At 40.7% G+C, this 23,082-nt stretch overlaps 1 protein-coding gene across 1 annotated transcript in view; it reads left to right on the forward strand.

Moving 5' to 3' along the window:
* The window catches only part of ST8SIA6 (ST8 alpha-N-acetyl-neuraminide alpha-2,8-sialyltransferase 6), a 94,893-nt gene that overhangs the window by 28,546 nt on the left and 43,265 nt on the right, over positions 1–23,082 (forward strand). The window contains exon 3 of the mRNA XM_003786783.2: positions 21,111–21,200. Coding sequence (XP_003786831.1) covers positions 21,111–21,200 — 90 coding nt within the window. The remainder of the gene's footprint in view (positions 1–21,110; positions 21,201–23,082) is intronic.

Genomic DNA, 23,082 nt, shown 5'->3' on the forward strand with positions numbered 1-23,082 from the left:
CCTCACCACAACATGAGGAACTGTATTAAAGGGTCGTGGCATTAGGAAGGTTGAGAACCACTGGTCTAGAAAGGGAAATGTTCTTGGCTTGTAGGCTGCTTATTGGAGGAAGGCAAAGGCAAGACATTTTTCAATGGCTTTGGGATTGTCAGGCCACTGCCTGCCACAAGGGGGAGCCCCTGATCACATTGAGCAAATACTTCCTGTAACCTTATTAAGAATATAGGTTCTTGGGAGAGGAGGGGTGATACAGAACAAAACCCACAAATGTTAAATGAAGCCTCACATCATCCCATGTTCTAGGGATGCTGTCTGCTGTTGTATTCTCATCCAAGTGGTAGCGGAAGATAAAGGAAGAGTGTCTAGAAATGATGCAGATAACAAGCAAGAAGAGAGTGAAAAGTGAAGGAACTGCTGATGGGTTGAGAAGATCACTCTTTTTTTTCTAAAGTGTATCTGGAGCACCTGTAATGTATCCCATGCTGTGGGAGGTGTGTGGTAGACCAAATAGATATGAGATCTCTGGCCCCATGGAGCTAAATGGAGGAGGGAAACATTAATTACTGAATCCTAAGAATGTTACGTGCAGGAGAAGAATATAGGATGCTATGGAAACATGCAACTCTGGGGGATTCCAGAAGATTCCCATGATGAAACTATTAGGGTTTCTCAGATAGGAGTGAGCAATTGTCAATAGAGTGAATTTCTCAAGCTTCCACTTACTTGTTTTCCTATATGGTTGGGATGTCTGGGATGACTGCTGCTCCTCGGGTAGTTTCAGTATTTCTGCCTAATTGCTTGCTAATTTGGCCACATAATGTATCAGCTACGTATTTTTTGTTAGCGAGCACTCCCTCCATGTGTCCTTGGCTCTGTGCTGCCCAATGAACGGCAACAATATTCTATTGAAAATCGGGCCCAGGGACATTTATTTTCTGTTGCATTGAAAGGGATTGTCATCATTTTTTCCATTGGCTGTATTCAAGGTGGAAATGACCACTGTCCATCATCCCGTCTAGTAGATATTGTTCAACAATTTCTGTATTGTCTATCATTCTCTATCTCTTAGCATGCTTGGTACCATTCAGTATCTGTTGTTTAATTTTTGAAAATCTTTGCAGAATCCAGTTGGCTCCAAGTGGTGTTAAATTGATAAAGCCCAGCTATTTGAGGTAATTTTTAAGTACCATTGACTATAAAGACGTAGACACAGTATCATCATTAAAGTAGAAGAAGACAAATTGTTGCCTCTGAGTCTGTAAAACCGTTTTTTTTTTTTTTACAGTCCATTTCACTAAGTGTTTAGAATGTGTATTACCTGATTAATCAGTGTGTCATGAACCGTGACAACCTCAATGTATTCTCACCATTCAGTATAGAGTTGGCGGTAAGAGGGGAACCAAATTATTAAGACTCTCTTGACCATGAAGTTGTACATCAGCCCGCTCATGATTAAAGTGGCTGTTGGCTACCATTTGGTGAGGAGAGGATCAGTATTCCGGGAGGACAGAAAGGGACATATAAATTTTGTCTCTCTGATTCACAGTAATTGGATCTGACTGGCGAAATTGTTTCCCATAAAACAACTCTTTAATTACTTGTGGGGAGGTGCTGCTTTAGGCAAAATGCTGACCCTAAGCATAAATTCATTATTTTGGAGATTTAAAATGGTATTTAATGAAAATTTTAGAATAGTTGACTCTTTCAAATGTAAGCTTTTCCCTAAACATTTTTTTAAATGCCAAATTTTTCCTTGGGCATCTTGAGCTCAGTTCAAGGCCAGCCTGAGCAAGAGCAAAAACCTGTCTCTACTACAAATAGAAATAAAAACAAAAAACAAACAAACTTTAGCCACGTGTTGTACCCCTGTTGTCCCAGCTACTTTGGAGACTGAGGCAAGAGGATCTCTTGAGCCCAAAAGACTGAGGTTGCTGTGAGCTATAATGATGCCGTGGCACTCTATCTATCCAGGGCAACAGAGTGAGACTGTATCTCAAAAACAAAGCAAAACAAAACAATTATTATTCATTTGATTAAAAGTGAAATGAGGGGCCTAATATCATTGTTAGGTTCTTGACTTTATATAAGCAAAGTTGAGATTGAAATGATCACCTTGCATGAAATTATAAATCTTACACACTATTATAATAAGTAAAAAATCTGTAATAATCTATAATAAATTCTGATAAGAACTGTACAAAGCAAACATTGGCAAGGCCTTCATATTTCTCTGCTTGCTCCCTTTATGTTTGAGATCTGTATACTTAACAGAAAATGCTTGTCCTGAAAAGGAAATTAAGTTTCAGACTCGTTCTAACTTTATATGCATCATTTTAATTCTAAGATCTCACTCATTCAGGGCTAGTCAATGGGATAATTTATATACACAATGTTTTTTGCATACCCATCCGAACCACAAGTTCATTAAACTACACAGTATAGAATGTCTGTTATGCGAAAGATTACTGTAAACTGGGTTTCCTAGGAAGCAGACTAGGGTGAAGATTTGTGTACAGGAAGCTAGATCGCGAAGCATTGGCAACAGAGGATTTGGCCAAGATCATAGGAAGCGCTGAGGCTGGAAGGGCCCTTCCCAGTTGTGCTGAGCCCCAGGTGAGGGGCTGGGCATCTGTCGGTCTTTGCATGCACTGTCTCCCAGGAGGGTCACCTTGCACGAGACAGCTCCTCTCACTGAGGACAAATGGCTGGGGAAGGACCCAGTGTGAGCCATCAGCATATAAGCTTCCAGTAGCTGGAAGAATGAGTACCCCTGTCCTGAAGGAGGGATCTGGGCAGAGTGCCACAGCATGCTGTACAGTGGATCAGTGCCTAGTCAGCCCCCAGAGGTGATCATCAGTATCCCTGCCCCGGGTGACCCTCACAGAGTTTTGGAGAATGATCACATTCTATGCGGACAGCCGCACGATTTTCACTGCAATAGAAATGTGCACTATCTCTTTTATAAAGCATTTCTGGGCCTTCAGTCTTTGAGGTTATAATTTAAAGAAAAAACAAACTATATTGTAGTTATTTTAAAACCTTATTCTTGTCTGTTCAGAAAACATGTGTGCCTGTGTAAGACTCTCCAGGCAAAAGTCTGATGATATAAATGCAAATGAAAAAAAAAGGGAAGCATCTTTTAAATTAGCATGACCACATGATCTCAGATTCAGAAGGCGCAGGTGGAAAGATAAAGCAAGGACGCATCACAAAGATACCTGCGAACGAGTGGCCTTGAAGTTGTAAGAAGATTGTGCAAAAAAGCTCCGAATACAATGAACCTCTGATGTTTTGTGATAGCTGTGTTTTAAGCAAAAACAAGAAAGGGACGTGGTGCTCATTGTTTGAAGCAGATTGGATATTGTTCTCTGATGGTGGGGAAATCAGAATCTCGCTTCTTTCCTCTTCTCTTTCCAACTTTCTTCTCAAGGACACTGATCTGTACACTGGAAACATCTAGCCAGAAAGAGGGAATGGAAACCCAGTCGGGAGGACCTAGCCAGGGAAAGACACCCTGGTCATTTTATTTAAATTCAATTCTCTGGAAGGAGACAGATTACCTGCCAGGCACTAAGTTCTTCATACGTATAATTGGATACTCGCTATTGGTAATCTTTAAGGAATCACGGAGAAGAGGACAGGTGATAGAAAACTAAAAATGGAACAAACACCATTTTGACATTTAAAGGGAGGGTGAAGATGTATTTTGGAGACTCAGTGCCTGTAGCACAGTGGTTACAGCGCCAGCCACATACACCCAGGCTGGCGGGTTCAAACCAGCTAACCCGGGCCTACTAAACAACAATGACAACTGCAAAAAAATAGCCGGGTGTTGTGGCAGGTGCCTGCAGTCCCAGCTTCTTGGGAGGCTGAGGCAAGAGAATCGCTTAAGCCCAACAGTTTGAGGTTGCTGTGAGCTGTGTTCACCAAGGGCAACGTAGTGACACTCTGTCTCAAAAACAAAAAAGGATATATTTTGGAAAGGATAAATTAGCAGGCTTGACTTACTACTGTGAACAGAAAGTAAAATGATAGCCATAGGCAGCCACATGTCCAACAACCTTCATTTCTTCTGTTAGGGCAGGAAGCAGGGTGCAGAGTGATATGAACACGGCCCTGGAAGCAGAAGCCCCGGATGTGTCCCCCTTTTGCCACTTACCAAATTATGACTTTGGTCAAGCTCAGCCTATTCATGCCAGATAGTAAGTTGAGAGGCAATGTGATGGGCAAGAAAGGAGACTTTTATTGGGAGAGCCTGGAAGATGGTGGACTAATGTCACAAAGAACCAATCTTACGTTGGTACGAACTTTAGGCTCCTTTTTTGCTTAACAGCAGGGGGAAAGAGGGTCATTGCAAGAGGTAACCAAGCGCCACAGATATCTGGGGGTGTCAGTCAACAAGGGTCTGAGGAGGTTGTAAAACTTCTTTGTTTTTGATCAGTTAACTTTGGAGGATGAAAGGTTAGGTCTGGACGCTCCAGGAAATCTTCAACATGGTGTTGTCACTTGCATGTATGTTTTCTTTATTTCCCAAGGAGTTAGTTTTGGAAAAGAGGCTGCTGTCACCTTCCGGCTTGCCTGCAGAGCTGAGAAGAAGCTTTTAACCTAAAGGGTATTACCGTGGAGTAGGTTGGGGTGGTTGGAAACAAACTCCAGCTGGTTATATTAAGTTGCCCTTTCACTGTCACAAATGGAATGACCGGGGTCATTTCCCACAACCACTTACAGCTTCAGTTTTCTCATAGGTATGTAACCGTATTGAAATCATGGACTCGGCTCGGCGCCTATAGCTCAACCGGCTAAGGCGCCAGCCACGTACACCCTAAGGTGGCGGGTTCGAATCCCCAGCCCGGACCTGCCGAACAACAATGATGGCTGCAACCAAAAAAAATAGCCGGGCGTTGTGGCGGGCGCCTGTGGTCCCAGCTACTTGGGAGGCAGAGGCAGGAGACTCGCTTGAGCCCAGGAGTTGGAGGTTGCTATGAGCTGTAATGCCACGGCACTCTACCCAGGGGGACAGCTTGAGGCTCTGTCTCAAAAAAAAAAAAAAAAAAGAAATCATGGACTCGTGTGGTTCAGCCAGGGCTGGTATGTACCACGTTGACAGCCACTCTAGAAAATAGAAGTTTCTCCTGGACATCACTGGTTTTATTTCAGCTGTAGGGTTTTGCCCAGGAGGCCACCTGTCACGTGACACGTATGCTACAGCATGGCAGCCTCACATGGCTCCCACGTGAAAGAGACCTGTGAGTTACATATGCTTCATGATGGCCCAAGATCAAAGATAGCACAAGTTAAATACAACCCACATGGACATTAATGTGTTAAGGAAATGCAACTCAACATGCCAAGAAAAAGAAAAAGAATTACATACTTATTTTTCTTTCTTCTTTAAGTACATAGACAGGGATCCGATTCAGAATGTGCAGGTATGCTGTTCATATTCCATTTACTGGGCTATAGTTTTTTCCATCCTACCCTTTCCAGAGACTCAAATTGGACAAACACCGAAAGAACTGTCTTGCTCACACCTGGCAGACAGATTCCTTTCCCTCTCTGGTGCTTGCTCCGTCACACCTCTGCTCTTTATTATTTTTGACTGACAACAGCTTTCTCCTGGTCTGTCCCCTCCTAAGCCTTTCAGGTTCCATCTTTCTCTATTAATTCTCTGTCAGTGCTCTAGCTCTGATGTGCAAAGAGCCCAGGACCAGTCTGGCTGAGAGAGCTCTTCTCAGGAGACAGGTGGGGAGAAAACACACAGAGAATTGGGGAAGGAAATTAGGAACTTCTGGCAGCCCGGAGCTAGGGAGAACATGAGGCCAATTTCTTCCTTTCAGTGGGCATTGGTTGTATGACATGTCTGTGCTTGGGGCTGGAGGAGCAGCAGGGCAGCAAGTCCAGAGCTCACCCTGGTGGAGCTCGCTGTGATCAGTCATAAGAAAGAAGCAGAAAGTGACTGCTGTGGGCAGCGTGGGAGGTCTGCTCTTGACAGGGAGTAGCAGAAGTCACTTTGAGGGGTTGGCATTTGAATTAAGACCTACAGGATGAACAGGGAGGTTTAAGGCAGAAGAAACAGTGACTCTGAGCTTGGCAGGTTTGAGAAGTGGAAAGAATGGAGGAGCAAGGGGAGCAAAGGAGAAAATGGTAAGAGAGTCAGTGAGCCACGTCATGTCATAGGATGCAAGTCAAGTTTCATTCCAGTAATAAGTGAAGCTGTCATAATCGTGAACAGAGTCACATGTGAATGATAACGTGTTAGCTGGACTTATGACTTGTCGAAGAAGTACATCAAGAATTGTCAATTCTACTTATTTTTAGCTTTGGCTCAACTCTGTGGTCAGTTCCCTTGTCAAAATGGTCTGGATTTCTCTGTGGGACACCCCTTCAACCCTTAAATGAGAAATTTCAGAGTGAGACTCCATGTAAGCATAGCATTTGTGCCTATAGTGATTAAATGGAAGAGGCATCAAAGAACCACAATTTTAATTTCAAACATTTTAGGCAGATCGTTACAGGAATTGGGAAGAAATGCAGACAGTCTGTGCTTTTTATATTCAGAATTGCTCAGTGAGAATGAGCATGTGATAAGACTTCCACATTCCAAATTACATCCAATTTTATCTAATAAAAGGGATTTAAGAAGTTGAGAAAATACATTACTGGGAACGAAATAGAGAGTTAAGCAAAACAACAACAAAACAGAAACAGAGAAAAAAGACAGTTGAACCAAACAGAAGCATTTAAGGCCTAAGGAAAAAAACCACCACTGTAATTTAAAAAAAAATCTTTCTGAATATTATATTGCTTGAATTAAAAATGCTTTCAATCTTTGATAGAGTCGAAAAAAGAGGTATGTTAGACAATGAGGCTAGCACTGGATATATATGGAACTCAAATTCTCCTTAATTCTCTTACATTGATATGCACTTGCATTGATTTATAGATACTTAGAGGTACTTACTAATCCATTCATACTTTTTTCTTTTTTAACTGATGCATAATAAATGTATGTAGGTCCTGAGTACATGTGATAAATTCATACATTCAAATAATTTGTAAAGATCAAATCAGTGTACTTGGGATAGCCGTTACTTTAAACATTTCTTTTTTTAATGCTAGAAACATTCAAATTCTAGTTAATTTGAAATGTACAGTAGACTATTTTAAACTATAATCACCATACTGATCTAACACTAGATCTTATTTCTTCTATCAAACTGCATATTACCATACATGCTTTTAAGTATTTATGGATACTCATTTCTATAAAATTCCTGTAGCCAGAGTTTCTGGAGGCCTGTATATTAGTAAAATACGTGGACACCCTGATGCAGAGGCATCACATGCCCCTGATATTTTGATACAGCAGTGGCTGGTTTCCCTAGGTTCTGATAAAGCATTGTCCCTCAGAGGACGGACACTTGGTCCTCAGGCAGGTTAGTCCCTGCATGGCTTAGTTAGGTCACACTGTGTCCCTTGCCTATTGCCAGACACTTAATGCAGGAACAGCATGGTTTGAGGATTCAAATCTGGGATGTGCTTTAGAGTCAGAATCCCTGCCTTACTTAGGGTCTTTGATTGGGTAAATAATTTCTCTGAGACACTGGTCAAGGAGGACTGGGACTGAGTTGACTTTTGGGAAGGGATGTGGCTCTGGGAGGCCAGAGTTGAGGAAGGTGGATGGCATAGAGTGGCGGGAGGGCAAGGGTTGTCCAAGGCCAAAATGTCAATGGTGTGAACGTGGTCACAGTGATCACAGCATTGCTCATCACGTCCTAGAGGAATCCCAAAAGGTGAAAACTAAGAACAGCAAATCTGTTCAGCAGGAGTGGGGGGACAAAAAGTTGAGATTGGGGCAGGCACTGACAGACCAGGGAGGCAGAGGCTCCAATGATTTCAGTACTAGGAACAGGCCAGCCCTGGCTGTCATTGGTTCTCATTGGTTCTGTTTGAAGGCAACAGACTTAGGAGTGAGGGCAGAACAAAAATTCCTTAAAAGCATCTTTGAAATGCAAAAATATGTTCATCATGAGATGTGATGCATTAAAAACTCATTAGAATTCATCATCATGCATGATCTACTGGCAAAGACGGGTTTTTGAGATGAATAGGAAATCGGACTAATAATTAGTTGAAAAGCAAGAGCCAACATCCCCCCTTTTGGGGGGAAACCTGAGACATCTTGGAACAGGGGATCTTGTGGGCCAATAGAGCTAGCATTGGAGTGAAAAACAGCAAAGCCAAAGAAAATCTGTAACAAGACCAAGTCGGTCCCATTTAACTAAATTCAGATTATTGCAAGCTGTAAGTGAAACAGCGGCAGTGCGTTTTATCAGCTGGGAAATTGGGAATAAGCAGCCAAGAGATTAATACACTTTAATGTAATCAAGAGTTCAATTTTGTCGAGTAGGGTTATGGCTCCTGAGATGCCTGCAATGACACTTGGATTGACTGAACTTCTCAGAACCCAGCACCACATTTGAGTAATTTCACTCTGTCTTTTCAAAAATTATTACTTTGTGCTGTTGATGGATTTCATCTGTAATTATATTGCTTCATTTTGTGATTGAAAGTTCTCTAGGGACGCTTGTCCTCACCCTTCCTAATTACAGTTTACCTAAGCACCGTAAATCCAGTTAGCCAGTTCTCTTGCACTTTCATTCAATATTAATGAGGACACTTGAACATCATTCAAAATACAGTATCAGCTCAGTTAAATAGAATCAATAGAAATTGGGTTCTTCAAGTTAATTGAATCTTATCATTATTAATAGTTGGGGGTTACTCTGAGAATCCTTTTGGTACTAATTCTTCCTGGTGCCTTTTTTCTTGGATCGTTTTGTTTTGTTTTTTAGTCTGATAGACTCCAGGACATGCTTTTCCCTGGACAAGTTACAATCTTGCGTTTCCTCGGGTTTAGTTGTCACTTATCTACTCATTCATTTGTTCAGATTTATCAGGGAGCTGCTCACAGATGAGTAAGTCGTGCCAGAGACATCTGTGGAAACAATAAAACATTGGGTCAAGGCCAAACTCTGAGAAGTTCTTGTTACAGTAAACTCTGGTTTATAGTTTTTTCATCATTATCTTCCAAAATATGAGTCATAGAAAAAAAAAAAAGTCTTGACTGATAGGAAGATTCTGGCATGCTTCCTGTGGCCTGAACAAAGTAGTTCCCCACTTTGCTTGCATTTCAGAATCTTGAAAATCATCATTATTTTTTGACAGGCCCTTTTGCTTCACTTCATATTTGTGAAATTGCCGAAGTAAGATGACACGTATCACTTGCTATTTTTACTCTTTTGTGACAAACTCTTCTTGCCATTTTTATTTCATATTTAAAGTGGACATGATATTTCTGAAAGATGTTTTTCACTGGTCTTTGTTCTGACAACACCAATCTGAACTCTACAGATAAACTCATAGCAGCTTTTAGAAGATACACAATCATCTACCAGTTTTGAATGTTAAGCCAGTAAAGCAGGATTTTGTTCACTGCTTCCATGTGTTTGTTGACTAGTTTTTGTTGCACTTGGGTTTTTGTGTTTTATGATATCCATGGAGCCTCCACATTGATTAAAAGCATTAAAAACAGCAGTACGTGTTCCTAGCCTTGTACCAGTTTTCTTGTTTTTTTCCTTTTAATTTTTTTTTTATTACATCACAACTGTGTACATTATTACATTTATGGGGTACAATGTGCTGGTTTTATATACAATTTGGAATGCTTATATCAAACTAGTTAACATAGCCTTCGCCTCACTTAATTATTGTGTTAAAACATTTGTACTCTACTCTTAATAGATTTGACATGGACCCTTGCAATATGCACCATAGGTGAGGTCCCACCGATCACCCTCTCTCCACCCACCCTCACACATCTTTCTCCTCCTCCTCTTCCTCCTTCATCCTGGACTATAGTTGTGTTTTATCTTTCATATGAAAGTGTGGGTGATCATATATTGGTTTCATAATAGTACTGAGTAGATTGGATACTTTTCTTCTATTCTTGAGATACTTTACTAAGTAGAATATATTCTAGCTCCATCCATGTAAACATAAAAGAGATAAAGTCTCCATCTTTTTTAAGGCTGCATAATATTCCATGATATACATATACCACAATTTGTTAATCCATTCATCGGTTGTACCAGTTTTCATTGGTTCATTTTTTCTTGCTCCTATTAATAGGCCAGGAATGGATCGTTCTACCATGTCCAACTTTGTTCCAGTTTGTTTTTTTAAAGGTTTCATAAAACTCTCTATGGGAAGTTCTTCATTTTTGAACTTAATGCTTTCCTGAAAATGAGTATAAAATACTAATTCATAAAAGTTAAACTATAGACCTACAAGTTATATGTGGAAGAAGATGTTCACTTATAAGTGACTAATGACTAAACCTATTTTTAAAATATTGCTGTGGTTTAAATATTTACATATTTGTAAGTTCTTAAGGGTTGCAGCAACTATCTAGTATCTCAAACACCAGCATAGAATCAACATGGAATGCAGATAAAAGATGTTTTCACATTGAAGTTCTTATCACAGTATTTACTGCTGTGAATTTTAGTGAAGAAATATTTAGTTGGCAGAGAAATTCACTTATTTTTTTGGCTAGGAAGAACAAACTGATTGTGATTATGTAAGTAATATGAATACTTAAACGTGGATATAACTGATAGTTAAAAACATTTCCAGAACTCATGTCCTTGGACGTTTCTCAGAAGGGACAGGGTTCATTTGTCCAGTTCATTTGCACAATTGCCCATTTGAGGGTTTTGCTGGCTGAGCCGGATTCAGTTCTGAGCCCAGAGGAAGGCTTTCACCATAGGGAACATAGGATACTGTGTGTTCTCTGTGGCAGAACTTCTGGGAGACATCTGAGTCAGGAAAGCAATTATGTTAATTGTTCACAGTAACACAAATCTCCTCTCCCATTATTTCCTTTGTTGTGCTTTTTATCTGAAAATTAAAAACAAAACAAAACACTTATTGGCGACAGGGTGACTTAGCTTGTTTTACTCTTGTAGTTTTCAAATTGTTTCACTGCTCTTTCCATGGATGCTTCTGGCTGTAAGATGGTCCTACATTCCTTGGGTGTGAAGTCTTCCTCTAGACCAGTGATTTTCAACTGCTGTGCCTTGGCTGTGAGAGGATCTTAGGTATGCCATGAAAAATTTTAAAGACCATTAGTTTAATTATTTTTTGAAAGAGACTCTCAAAACACACTGGTTAAAAATCACTGCTTTAGACAATTATGAGAAAGATGATCAGAGCATAAGAACTTGGTCCACAAGGCTTCGTTACTGAACGTGTTATTCTTAGTTCAGTAGGATCGGCATGACCTGGGCTCTTGTAGAAATGTGAAATGTTAGGTTCACCCCAGATCTGCTGACCCCAAACCCGCATTTTAATAAACCTCCCAGGTAATTCAAGGGCACGTTGCCATTGAAGAAACACTGCTGCAAGAGGCCTGCCAAGACAATCACAACCTTTTTGTATAGACTGTGAATGGGAGAAAAAAATAATTTTTCCTCAACCTTCCTAAGTTTGTAGTGGGGACAGACTCCTGCAACAAAAGACAGATTGGCAAGAGAAAAACAAGTTTATTAACACATGCAAGTGCCATTATGTGGGAGAAAAGTAACTCAGAGTAGTGGCTTAGGAGTCTGGCTTACAGTATACCCAACAAAAAACAGTAAATTTTAGAGACGTGACAAGACAAAGGGAACAGAGTCCCAGGCTCCTAGAGGCAGGAAAATATGGAAAAGTGAATTTATGGGAAGCTAATGGAGTGACGTCTGCTCGCAGATTCTTCTGGCATTGTCTCTAGGCTGATAAAAGGGTATAAAGGAGAATTTACATTCTGTCTTTAGGTGGAGAATGAGGGGAGCTGAGAAAGACCTTTTGTCTCTGTTATTTGCTGTTCTGCTTTTAGGCAAACAGAAGGAAGGCAGAGAGCTTTTCTGCAGCTGCTTCTTAATTGCCTTTAACTCAAAAAGTGTTTATGTCAAAGATGCATATTCTGAAATGGTTTCCTTCCACGAATACTCTAATCACTAAGCTGAATGTTTTCATACATGGTCTTTTGCAGATTTTACATCAGATCCATCAAAGAGGTAGTATTATCCCCATTTCACACATGAGGAAGCTGAACGCATAGAAGGGTTGAATAACTTTCTTAAGGTTAAGCATCTACCGTGTAGCAGAGTAGCGATTAGAACTACTGTCAGGTTTGCCACCAGAGTTTACCCTCTCTATCAGTAGAATTTATTTATTCAATTCAGAAATGTTTTCAATGGGAGAAAATATTTGCAAACTATGTATCTGACAAAAGACTAATATCCAGAACCTATAAGGAACTCAAACAACTCAGCAAGAAAAAAACAAACAACACCACTATCAAGACGGCAGATGACATGAACAGCATTTTTCAAAAGAAGATGTACAGATGGCCAAGAAACATAAGAAAAAAATGCTGAACATGATTAATCATCAGAAAAATGCAAACTAAAACACACACAATGAGATAGCATCTTACTCCAATTAGAATGGCCACTATTAAAAAGTCAGGAAAAACAATAGATGTTGGCCTTGATGTAGTGAAGAGGGAACACTTATATGTTGTTGTTGGGAATGTAAATTAGAACAACCTCTATGGAGATCAGTATGAGATATCTCAAAGAAATGAAAGTATATCTACTTCATTCCCACAATCCCACTACTGGGTATCTACCCAGAGGAGAATGAATTGTTATATCAAAAACACACTGCAGTCATATGTTTATCATAACACAATTCACAATCACAAAGATATCACAAAGATATCACCAATGATATCATGCAGTCAACCTAAGTGCCCATCAACCAATGAGTGAATTAAGAAAATGTGGTATATACAGACCATGGAATACTACTCAGTGATAAGAACAAATGAAATAACATCTTTTGCAGCAACTTGGACATGACTAGAGGCCATTATACTGAGTGAAGTAACTCGGGGAAATAAATATCTCATGTTCTCACTTATTTTTTTGTTTGTTTGTGTTTTTTTTTGAAGACACAGTCTCACTTTGTCACCCTCATTAGACTTCCTGGTATAACAGCTCACCGCAACCTTAAACTCTTGGGCTCAAGTGATTCTCTTGCCTCAGCCTCCCACGTAGCCCAGCTATTTTTAGTGATGAGGTCTGACTTTGGTTCAGGCTGGTCTCAAACCTGTGAGCTCAGGCAATTCACCTATAAGTGGGAGCTAATCTATGGCTGCATAAGGGTACATAGAGTGATGTAATGGACATTGGAGAATGAAGGGGGTAGGATGGGAGGCAACGAGGAGTGAAAAAATATCCATGTATCCAACAGTGTACAATGTACACTATTCAAATGATGGATACACTACAAACCCAGTCATCACCATCTTACAATATATACACAAAATGTCATGCAGTGGTTCCCTCTAAATCCTGGCAGCCCCAGAGGACTCAGCAAAACCAGGCCCATCTGTTTCCTATTTGGGGCAAGCTTTGGGGTTAAGGGGGGACTGAAATTCAATTTAATGGAGGAGGGAGAGTCTTGTGCTTCAGTGAGTAAGTTGGCATTGTTCACATCACACACACATACATACCTGAGTTGTCCAGTTCTGCTCCTGCGGGAGCTATTCAATAACTAACTATACATTTTACTTAACTGATAGCAATGCCAAATAATTCTTGCCTATAAATATGCAAATTATGTCCTAAGTAGTAGAGGTCCTAATGACTTCTCTGCCCCTTTCCCATCCCTCCTTTGCACTTTTACATTGCTCTTCTGATCTACAAGGAGAAAGGTGGCAGTGCTTTGGATTCTCCTTTGAACTGGCCCCCTCATTATGAGCACAAATAAAATCGTTCACATATGTTCATTTTATATCTGTATGAGAATTATGATTTTACATTTTTGAAAACTCTCTTTCAACAATGGTAAGGGAGCAAGCATGCATTATGGTAACTGATGTAGAAATAGAGCCCTAGCTAATTAAGCTCCATCAAGGGCAACTGAAGGCAGATGAAAGCCACATAAACAGAGATTATTTGCAGAAATTTTTGCAGTTTAAGTTGCCCACAATGTTCATGTATAAAAGAATCAAGTTCTATGTAGCTATTTTAAAAACAGTTCCTCTACTTTGAATTAAATGGCATTCACCAAAACATGGATTCATAGTTTCTTGAAAATTAGTATGATTTCAGAAAATAGCTGGCTTTCATTCTGCAGGCGTAGACGGTAATTGTGATTTTATTTTTCTGTCTTCCCCCCACCCACACCTGACTGTTTGCTTCCTGGCTGCAGAGATGCTGTTGTATTCATTCTTTTAGCTCCAGAACCTGCTACTCTCTCTGGTATATGATATGGGCTCCAGAGATATCAGGCGAATGATTAAATAAAGGGGCAGGCCAGGATCCACCCTGCATTTTCATAAGCAGCAAGACTTGATTTTGTCAGTTCCTGGGTATAGTGGATATTACCAAGGCAGACTTTTGTTAACCAAACTCATAGAGGCTGATTTGTAGACCAGAATATTAATTTGTCAATTAAAGAGAATAATCAAAGCATGCAGTGGGTTGGAATGCTTGCCTTTCTCTCTCAGAATAACTACATGGGGTGGGAGGACATGATTATTAGAAGTTTGCTTGAGGAACTCGAAGTGAGAACACAGGCACTCGCTATGGCCTCTATCCCAGAGGTAGGTCAGCCTGTTATGCCCCTCTGCAGGGGGTAGTTTCTGCTCTGGGTCAGGTTGTTCTCCTGGATCATCAGGTTTCCCTTCCCTGAAATGAAGGAGTGTTTCCAAGTATATGGAAAAAAAAATCTTATTCTTTGGGCTTTCTGTGTTTTGGAATGTCTTCTAAAGGTTTCATTTTTCAGAGAGAGTAAAATTGATTAGGTTTTAAGCTTTCCATTTAAATTCGCAATCCAATTTTGCCCCCTTTATGGTCACCATAAATAGAATCTGCGTGTTCTTGAAACTCCTTCATCACCTATATGCAGATTATTCTTGGGGATGCTTTACTTGGCCAGGGAACTGATTGCATGATTGCATTAATTATAAGTCACACTTGGAAGGTGACATTAATTCTATGTTTTAGAGGTCTTTGTGGATGCTTGCTGAGTGCTGCTGGTATTATTTTGTAGGGACTGAAGAACTTATTTCCTTTCAGAGACATTATTTGCATTGTCAGAGTTTTCATTTTTATTATTTTGTACCAGCCACTGTTGTCACTAAGATTCTGATTATTGTGTGGAATCTTGCCAAGTGGTCTTGTAAAGTGACGATGTTCAACTCAAGAATGACTTATAAATACAGAATTTGTGAAAAAAAAAATCTACATCAGCCACATAGTTAATGACAGCAGAGATGTCTGGTTTTTGTGTATCTTTTCCTTCCAACCTTATTAAAGATTGTTTTTCCCCCTGACATCCTGACGTGATGAAAATGTGCTTGAAGTTTTGGTTGCTGGTACCGAACAAATAAATTCTATTATTAAATCACAAAAGCAGTTGGAATCTTATCATAAACAAAGGGTAAGAAAAAGAAAAAGAGAAATTTGTGCCATTTAATGGTTAGCAAACTATCAGTAGACACAGTCAGGAACCAGGTAGTGAATGGCTTTGTATGTAAGGAATTGGGCAGCAGCTCCCGAGAACGATGGAGTCATAGACAGCCTTTGAGCAGAGAAAAGACATGACCAAATGTGCACATGAGATGGGAATGAGGATGGAGTGGAAGAGAAATGAGATTGGTGGAGATGTTTAGAAGAAATAGGGAGGATGAGAGGATAGGAGATGCAGAGACAGAATCCTGGGAAACACTTGTAAATGAAAACCAGCCAGTGACTTTGAAGTCATATCAGAAAAAAGAACCATTGGAAACACCTAAGCAAGAACCTGCAGAAGCATGTGAGCAGTGTCAGAGGCCCAAGGGCCCGGGGAGAGGACTGTGGTGGAAACCAGTTGCTGAGGGACTGGTCAGCAGTTTAGACACTCTCAGAGGTCAAGTACGAATGCTGAAAGAGTCCTTGAATGGGTTCGTGGACTTGCTGGTAAAGAAAGGGACAACAGTGGGTTGCATTTTGAATGAGAGGGATGGCAAGAGCTAGAGCAGCAGAGGAGAGTGGGTGATTTTGTTTTGTATTTTGAGATGGCAGAGGATTGAGCTTGGGAAGGAGAAGACCTTAATAGGGAGAGAGAAAAGAGTTAGCAAAGAAAAAAACCAAGGGATGGGCTGGATCTCAGAGGAGACAGGAAGGGATTGGATAGCAGGTGGATCATCCTTTTGTTGGGGGGAGGAGACACTTCTTTCTCTTAGATGCAAAGTCAAGATGGCTTGTAGCTAATGATTAATGCACACCAGGCAGCATTGTGGTTTGTTTGTTTGTTTGTTTTTGGAATAGGAAGCACAATTAAGTGAGAAGTGAGGAGGGCAAAGAATAGGCAAAGACAATAGGAAAGCAATGAATGTGTAGAGTAGCCATGGAGGGAACTGGATCTGTAATAGAATTGTTGAGGTATTATAAAATGCCCAATGGACACCATAACTTACTGACCATCAACTCACCTACCTGTGTAATTGTTTTCTAGCAGCTCTCAGGCCTTGGGTATAGTAATATATGATGCCAATATATTAGCTTGTATTGCTGCATTACTGGATATTTGCAAGGTGAATGTGGTATCAACAGAGCAGGGAATTGAGAGTGTTGATGAGAGGTGACAGTGCTTCCAAAAGGCAGATAAAGCAATCATGCAGTGACATGTGAGCAGAAATTGTGATTGTCTAATGCAGTGATTAAGGAAGCATTGGCAAAACAGACAAAGCTCTCTCAGCTCATGGGTCTGGAAGGTTTCAAGTGCTAACTGGACCACCAGGTTCTAAAAGATCTCCAAGAGGATGGCCACTGTCCTTTGTGGAAAGGACTTTGTCTCTCTGGGGGCACTCAGATATATATAATATAATATTTACTACATTATAATAATAATATATAATATATAATATAATATATATATATAAAAAATGTTTGGCATTATATATTAACTGATCCTTTTCTCTGCTTTGGCTAATTCTGGTAGAAAGTTTTTAAGATGTGCTTTTGCCAGAAAATTGGAATAAAATCAAAAAATATTTGAAAGTTATGGAGTTGACGGAAACAAAATTTTTACTTTGAGCCTGTAAGAGTCTCTGGCCCCAGGAATTTTTTTTCCAGTTTACCTGGCAGCCCTCACAAGTTCTGTTCTTTTTCTTTCCCTGGATTCAGCTGTTCAGACTACCAAATTGAGTTAGTTTTAGGTGAGTCCCTCTCCATTCATGTCCTGAGCTTCTATCTGAAAATAAGTTACCAGACAGCAAGCTGTCAAGCTTCCTCAACCACTTTATGCTCTCTCTGACTCCTAGTCCTTCAGAGGGTCCATCTGACCTGATCCCCTATAACCCTTCTTGGGGTTGCAAATAAGCCCACACTTCTTTGGAGCCTTGGTTCTGCCATGTTGTTTATGATTCAGAGTCTTTGGAATTCCTGCTTTCCTCTTGATCAAGTTCTCTCTAACCCTTTTGTCTGAGGGATATCTCTAAATTAGAATTTAAAGAGGACTGAACCTGATGCCTTCAACTGCAGTAGGTGCCAGCCTCTCAGATAGGATCTGTCCACAGAATCTACCCAGAACTGAGATGGTTCTTTGTTTTCCTCTGTCAGGAGAAAGCTTCAAGGACATTACATGAAAAGCAATAAAGCTCTGAAGACTCTTTGAGTGAAAAGGGAATAGAGGAGGCAGGGAAAGCAATAAGAACTAAAAGAGCTTCCCTGTCTGCTCCTCTCATTGCTTAGAGACTTCCTATAGATGTGAGCAGTTTCCAACATCTGCAGTAATAGTAATAACTGCTTTGAGGGAAGAATGCAACAATGACTTTGGGGAAATAAGAGCCCAATATTTATTAAGGAATTTCTGCATGTTAGGTGTTTCCATACACACCCCCACTTCATCCCTACAACTACTTTATTGGGTAAAGATTAACAAAAGGAAACCCTAAGGTGCAGAAGCAAAGTTCAGAGTAGAGGCTGGCCCAGTGGACTCCAAACACACCGTTTTGTTGCCATGACTTCATTCTGTCACCTCTACTTTTATCTCAGATACTCTCATTTCCCCCCTCCTTGTGTCTTCTGTGATTTTAATGGGGCAAATCTATTTTAGGTTTTTATTAGGAAAGATACTCTCTGATTTAAGGAAAGGCATAGGAGGCACAATCCTATTGGAGTCTGTTTGTCAAAATCTTGCAATTCAATATTGCAATGCCATCAAAATTCAGAGTGCTGCTAGCTTGGTAATTTACTTCATTAATGGTGCTGCCTGAATAAAATACATGGCAAATTAGAAATCAACACATCCTGGGGAAGTATGATAATATATTCAGAAAGCACAGAAGGTAAAGGTATAGAGATGGAACAAGAGAGAAGAAAGAAGGAAGTGATGGAGGAAAAGCATCTCAGGATTAAGAGGGATTTGGGGAGCCTATCTGTACTGTACACAGAGTGTTTTTAGAAGGCATTTCTGAGAACTATTGGAGGATTATGAATCTCTCTTGTTTATATCTTTATATCTTCCTATCCCTCACCTCCCACATCTAATATATTACGAAGTCCTGTCAGTTTTACCTTTAGAATAGATCTTATGAAAGTCCACTTCTCAGCCTGTTGATGGATATAGGTGCAGTATGGTCTCCAGTGCACACCTGTGTCAGGTCTTCTCTCTGGGCACGCAAGAAGATGGCTCATTTCTGACTCCCACTTTGTGACCAGATGGGGCATGTAACTGGTTCTGGCCAATGACACATCTCACTCCTGGGCTAAAACGTTCAAATACAGGGTAAGACCTTCCAGCTTGTCCCTCTGCTACAGCAACTATAGAAGCAAGTGATTGAAGGGAAAGTATCACAAGACTAATGCAATTTGGATCCTCTTATTGGTCAGAGTTCTCCAGAGAAACAGAACCAGTAAGGTATACGTGAAGAGATTTATTATGAGAGATTGAAACTCACATGATTAGGGAGGCTGGGAAGTCATATGCTGTGGTGTCTGCAAGCTGGAGGCCCAGGAAAGCCCAAGGTGGATAATTTAACCCAAGCCCAAAGGCCTGAGAGCTCTTGGTGAAAGCAGGGGAGACAGTGATTTAAGTCCCAGTCTGAGTACAAAGACTCTAGAACCAAGAGCACCAGTGTCTAAGCACAGAAGAAAATGGATACCTGAGCCCCAGAAGAGGGAGCGAATTCACTTTTTCTCCTTGTTTTTGTCCTGTCCAGGCCCTCAGTGGATTGCAGACACCCATCCATGTTGGGAGGGTGATCTTTACTCAGTCTACTGAATCAAATGCTGATCTCTTCCAGAAACACCCTCATAGACATACTCTGAAATAATGTTTTACCACCCATCTGGGCACCCCTTTGTCCAATCAAGTTGACAAAATCACCAATCACAGTCTCTAAGCTGCATGGAGCAAACTGTCAGAAGGCTGTCCAGACACATAGTGGGCATTTCTTGGACAAGAACCAACCTTTGTTTTGTAAAGCAACTGAGAGTTGGGTGCTGTTTGTTGTCTATTCATGGTCTGTATCCTGACTAGTAAAACAAGTTGTTGTCATCTCTCTCTTAGAATCTTTAAGAACTCTTTTAACTCTTCCTCTTCTTCTCTTGCCCCATCTCCCTTCATTTCTCTGAAAAGTGGTCAAAATGAACCTTTTTAAATATAACACCAGGTCACATCACTCCCTTGTCCAAAAACCTTCTATTTCCACCCCTTGTTGTTAGGGTCAGTTTTAAACTTCTTAACCTGGTTTTCCAGGGCTGCCTGCTCCATGCTCTGCTTACTCCCTTCCCCTTACAGTTCATGGACCCTGTTCTTTGCCTTTAGTCCCATTGTTTCTTCTATTTCTCAGACATTATCTGCTGCTCCCCATTTGGGGGCTTTTCCACACACTTTCTCCATTGTGGAACATTCATCCCAGTTCACTTGGCTTGACCTGGGGAATCTCCACCTAAATGATGTTCCCTGGAGGCCTGCTCTGAGCCCTCAGTATGACCAGGTCTCCCCACAACTCTTCTGTGCCACTCGGCTCAGGTTCTGTGCCACTGCTTCATCCATGCCAATCACAGTTTAAAATTCTGTATTCATTTGTGTGGTTATTTGTTTAATAAATATTCTTTCTTCCTGATGAGACTTTAAGCTCCTCTAGGGAAAGAGGACCATGTCTGCTTTCCCTCTCTCTCTATCCTAAGCATCCCAGGCCTAGACCCCAGTCCTTATTAGGTTCTCAAAAACTACCTTCATGGTGATAAAATAAACACATTAATGATAACTTATAGTTGTGTGTGTGTGTGTAAAGTCTAAGGAACATGAAAGCTGATATTTTTGAGCACTTTCTGTATGTGAGGTATGATGCCCAGTGCTTTCTGTTGCTCTCTTTGCCATGTAGATATCATGACAATGAGATGATGAGGTAAGGACTATGACCCTCACTTTAGAGATGTGGGAACCCATGAGGCTTCCTAGGCAGGCCAGCTCCATAAACCATATCCTTAACTTGCTTTTTGATTTGGTCTTGATTTTCCAAGTTTATAAAACAACAGCACCAACCCCTGATCTCACAGCTATTATAGTAATCAAAGGCCAGATTTGCATTGTGTTTTTTTATGGGAGAATTACTGATCTCCTGTGCCTGCATGATTGTTACTGAAGACAGTGTATTTTATAAATAAATACATATGCAGTGATTAAAAATATTAACCAACTTGTTCATTGAGGATCAAATGCTAACCTCAAAATATGAACATGCAAGAAAATTGTTTCAATTTAGAGATTTTTTTTTGTTTGACTCTATAGTGTAAGCTTTTCTTTCCTGTTTTTTTTTTTTTAATTTAAACCTGTCAGAGGTGAAAATATTAATTTCCTTTTCCATGGAGAAATCCAATAATGGAGTGAAAGTCAGGCTTTATTGGGACACACTTTATCAATTAAATCTGATTTTTGTTAACAGTATCTTATAAGCTCTCATTTTAAATGAATCTTATTTTAAAATCTTTTTCTTGAAACAGCACCTATCTGAATGAGAAGTCACTCCAACTGACAGAGAAATGCAAGAATCTGCAATATGGCATCGAGTCTCTTTCTAACAAAACCAAAGGGTAAGTCCTACTCTTTTCCCACTTAATTTTTCCCACTTAATTTTTAACACTAAGTGTTTTGCATGCAGAATGTTTCACAGCATCATTGAAATCATTTGGAAGATAAGACTGTTCACTCTCAGGCTTGATTTGGGGCTCTGAAAATCTCCTGTTGTTGAGGAAGACAGATGAGGGCACCAATAGTGTAGACCTGGGTGAGACCTTGGGAGTGGAACACAATTTACCTGTCCCTAGATCCATATGTGTTAAAAAACACTGTGTAGTTTCATTGATTCAACTTTCGTAGGCCTCCAGTTCTTTTGGCAATCTGATATATATTCCGGACACTACGCTGCGTAACATCCTCCTTACAGTGTCATCAGCTTAGCAGATTTACCCCCAGTCCAGGCTGTGGTACCACCTCACCTTCCCCACCTCTGTTTAAGTTTCATACTTTTTACAGAGCTCACTACATCATCTCCTCCCACATGGGGAAAAGAAGGTCTTGAAGCTCTGTGCTTCAAACATGGAAGGGGCAATGTGGCCTGAGGTTCTGATAGGAGAAGCACCATTTTTGATAGTACCTGGAAGGAGCCAGGTCTGACAGCACATGGGGTGAAGGCATGTGGTTACATCTGCCATCTCCCTGAAAGGAAGTCACCTGGGTTTCATTTTGCTGTGCATCTGCCTGACAAATTTTGAAGATTATTCAGAGTAAGAAGTATTGGTGCCAATCCTGTATAAGGAAAACTTGGTGGTGTTCCCACCTGCATATTTTTCTTTTTCTCTTCCTAATAATCATTCATTCTCATTCTCTCCCTCTCTCCCCTCTGTCCTCCCAACCCCCTTCCTCTTTCAATGTTAAAAATAGCTTTTGTAGGAGCAAGGAGTTAAGAAACTGCCTATAATCCATTCCCTCCCTTCTCTGAGGGTGTGGGAGGTTGACATGGGGGTAAAGAATCCCAGGTAGGTTACCTGGTCTAACCTGCCTCTCAGCTGAACCTCACGGGTAGATGGACTAATGAGATTTGCTTGGAAGAAGAGAATTTATCCATTGAGGGTTCCCTGGAGGCTGATCCCTGGCTAAGGTTGTACTTCCAGGAAATGGAACCCAAGGATCCATGGAGCTGCATGTGGGCTGTGCAGCTCCCCAGGTGTAAAAGAGCAATGTTTCATAATTTAAATATCCCTACTGTGTGATGAAGCCCACGGACCTCACTGTCACATAGAGACCTCACTTACTATCCTAGGCCATATCCAATGTGGAAAGTCAGGACCAGAGTAGCCCCACTGAATGTCCCGGGCCTCGCTTTACTTTGTCTGAGCCTCTTGATCGCTTGGGTCCTTGAAATCATTAAGAAAAGCTTTACATGGGTGAGATGTCTGATTTGAGTGAATCTGGTTTGTCAGTCTAATCTTGTATGGTAACTCAATGTTAGGTTGTCCAGACTCTTGTCTGGAAGAGCCATTCTGTGAGACTCTGTTACAGGTGGACACAACTCAGATAAGAGAAAGACATGCAGCAGGCTTGTCCTTGCCTGTGCTTGCTCCAGCCTAATTACAGACCCACCCTAGAGGAATATGATGACACTCGGAGAAGGAGAACCTGCTAGGACAGTCCTGATAATGAGATAGCATCTTTGAGGTCCTGATGAGAACAATAGTTTGGTCGTCCTTGATAGAAACCAGCTCCCCCACCCACAGCAGTGTAAGTCTCCCTCCCTAAACCCCCACCGACATCTTTTAGACATTAGTCCACATGCACCCAAGCATCAAAATAAACAATGCTGCCTTGGTTAGACTTTGGTCTTGAGTGTTGTGATCTGTTCCTTTCTTCAGTTTTTATCACTCAGTTTTTTATAGAAGGATAGCTCTAGTACAATTTCTGTTTTCTTTTCCTTAA

The sequence above is a fragment of the Otolemur garnettii genome, unplaced genomic scaffold, assembly GCF_000181295.1.
Source record: "Otolemur garnettii isolate 467f Iridium unplaced genomic scaffold, OtoGar3 scaffold00019, whole genome shotgun sequence".
Classification (NCBI taxonomy): Eukaryota; Metazoa; Chordata; class Mammalia; order Primates; family Galagidae; genus Otolemur; species Otolemur garnettii.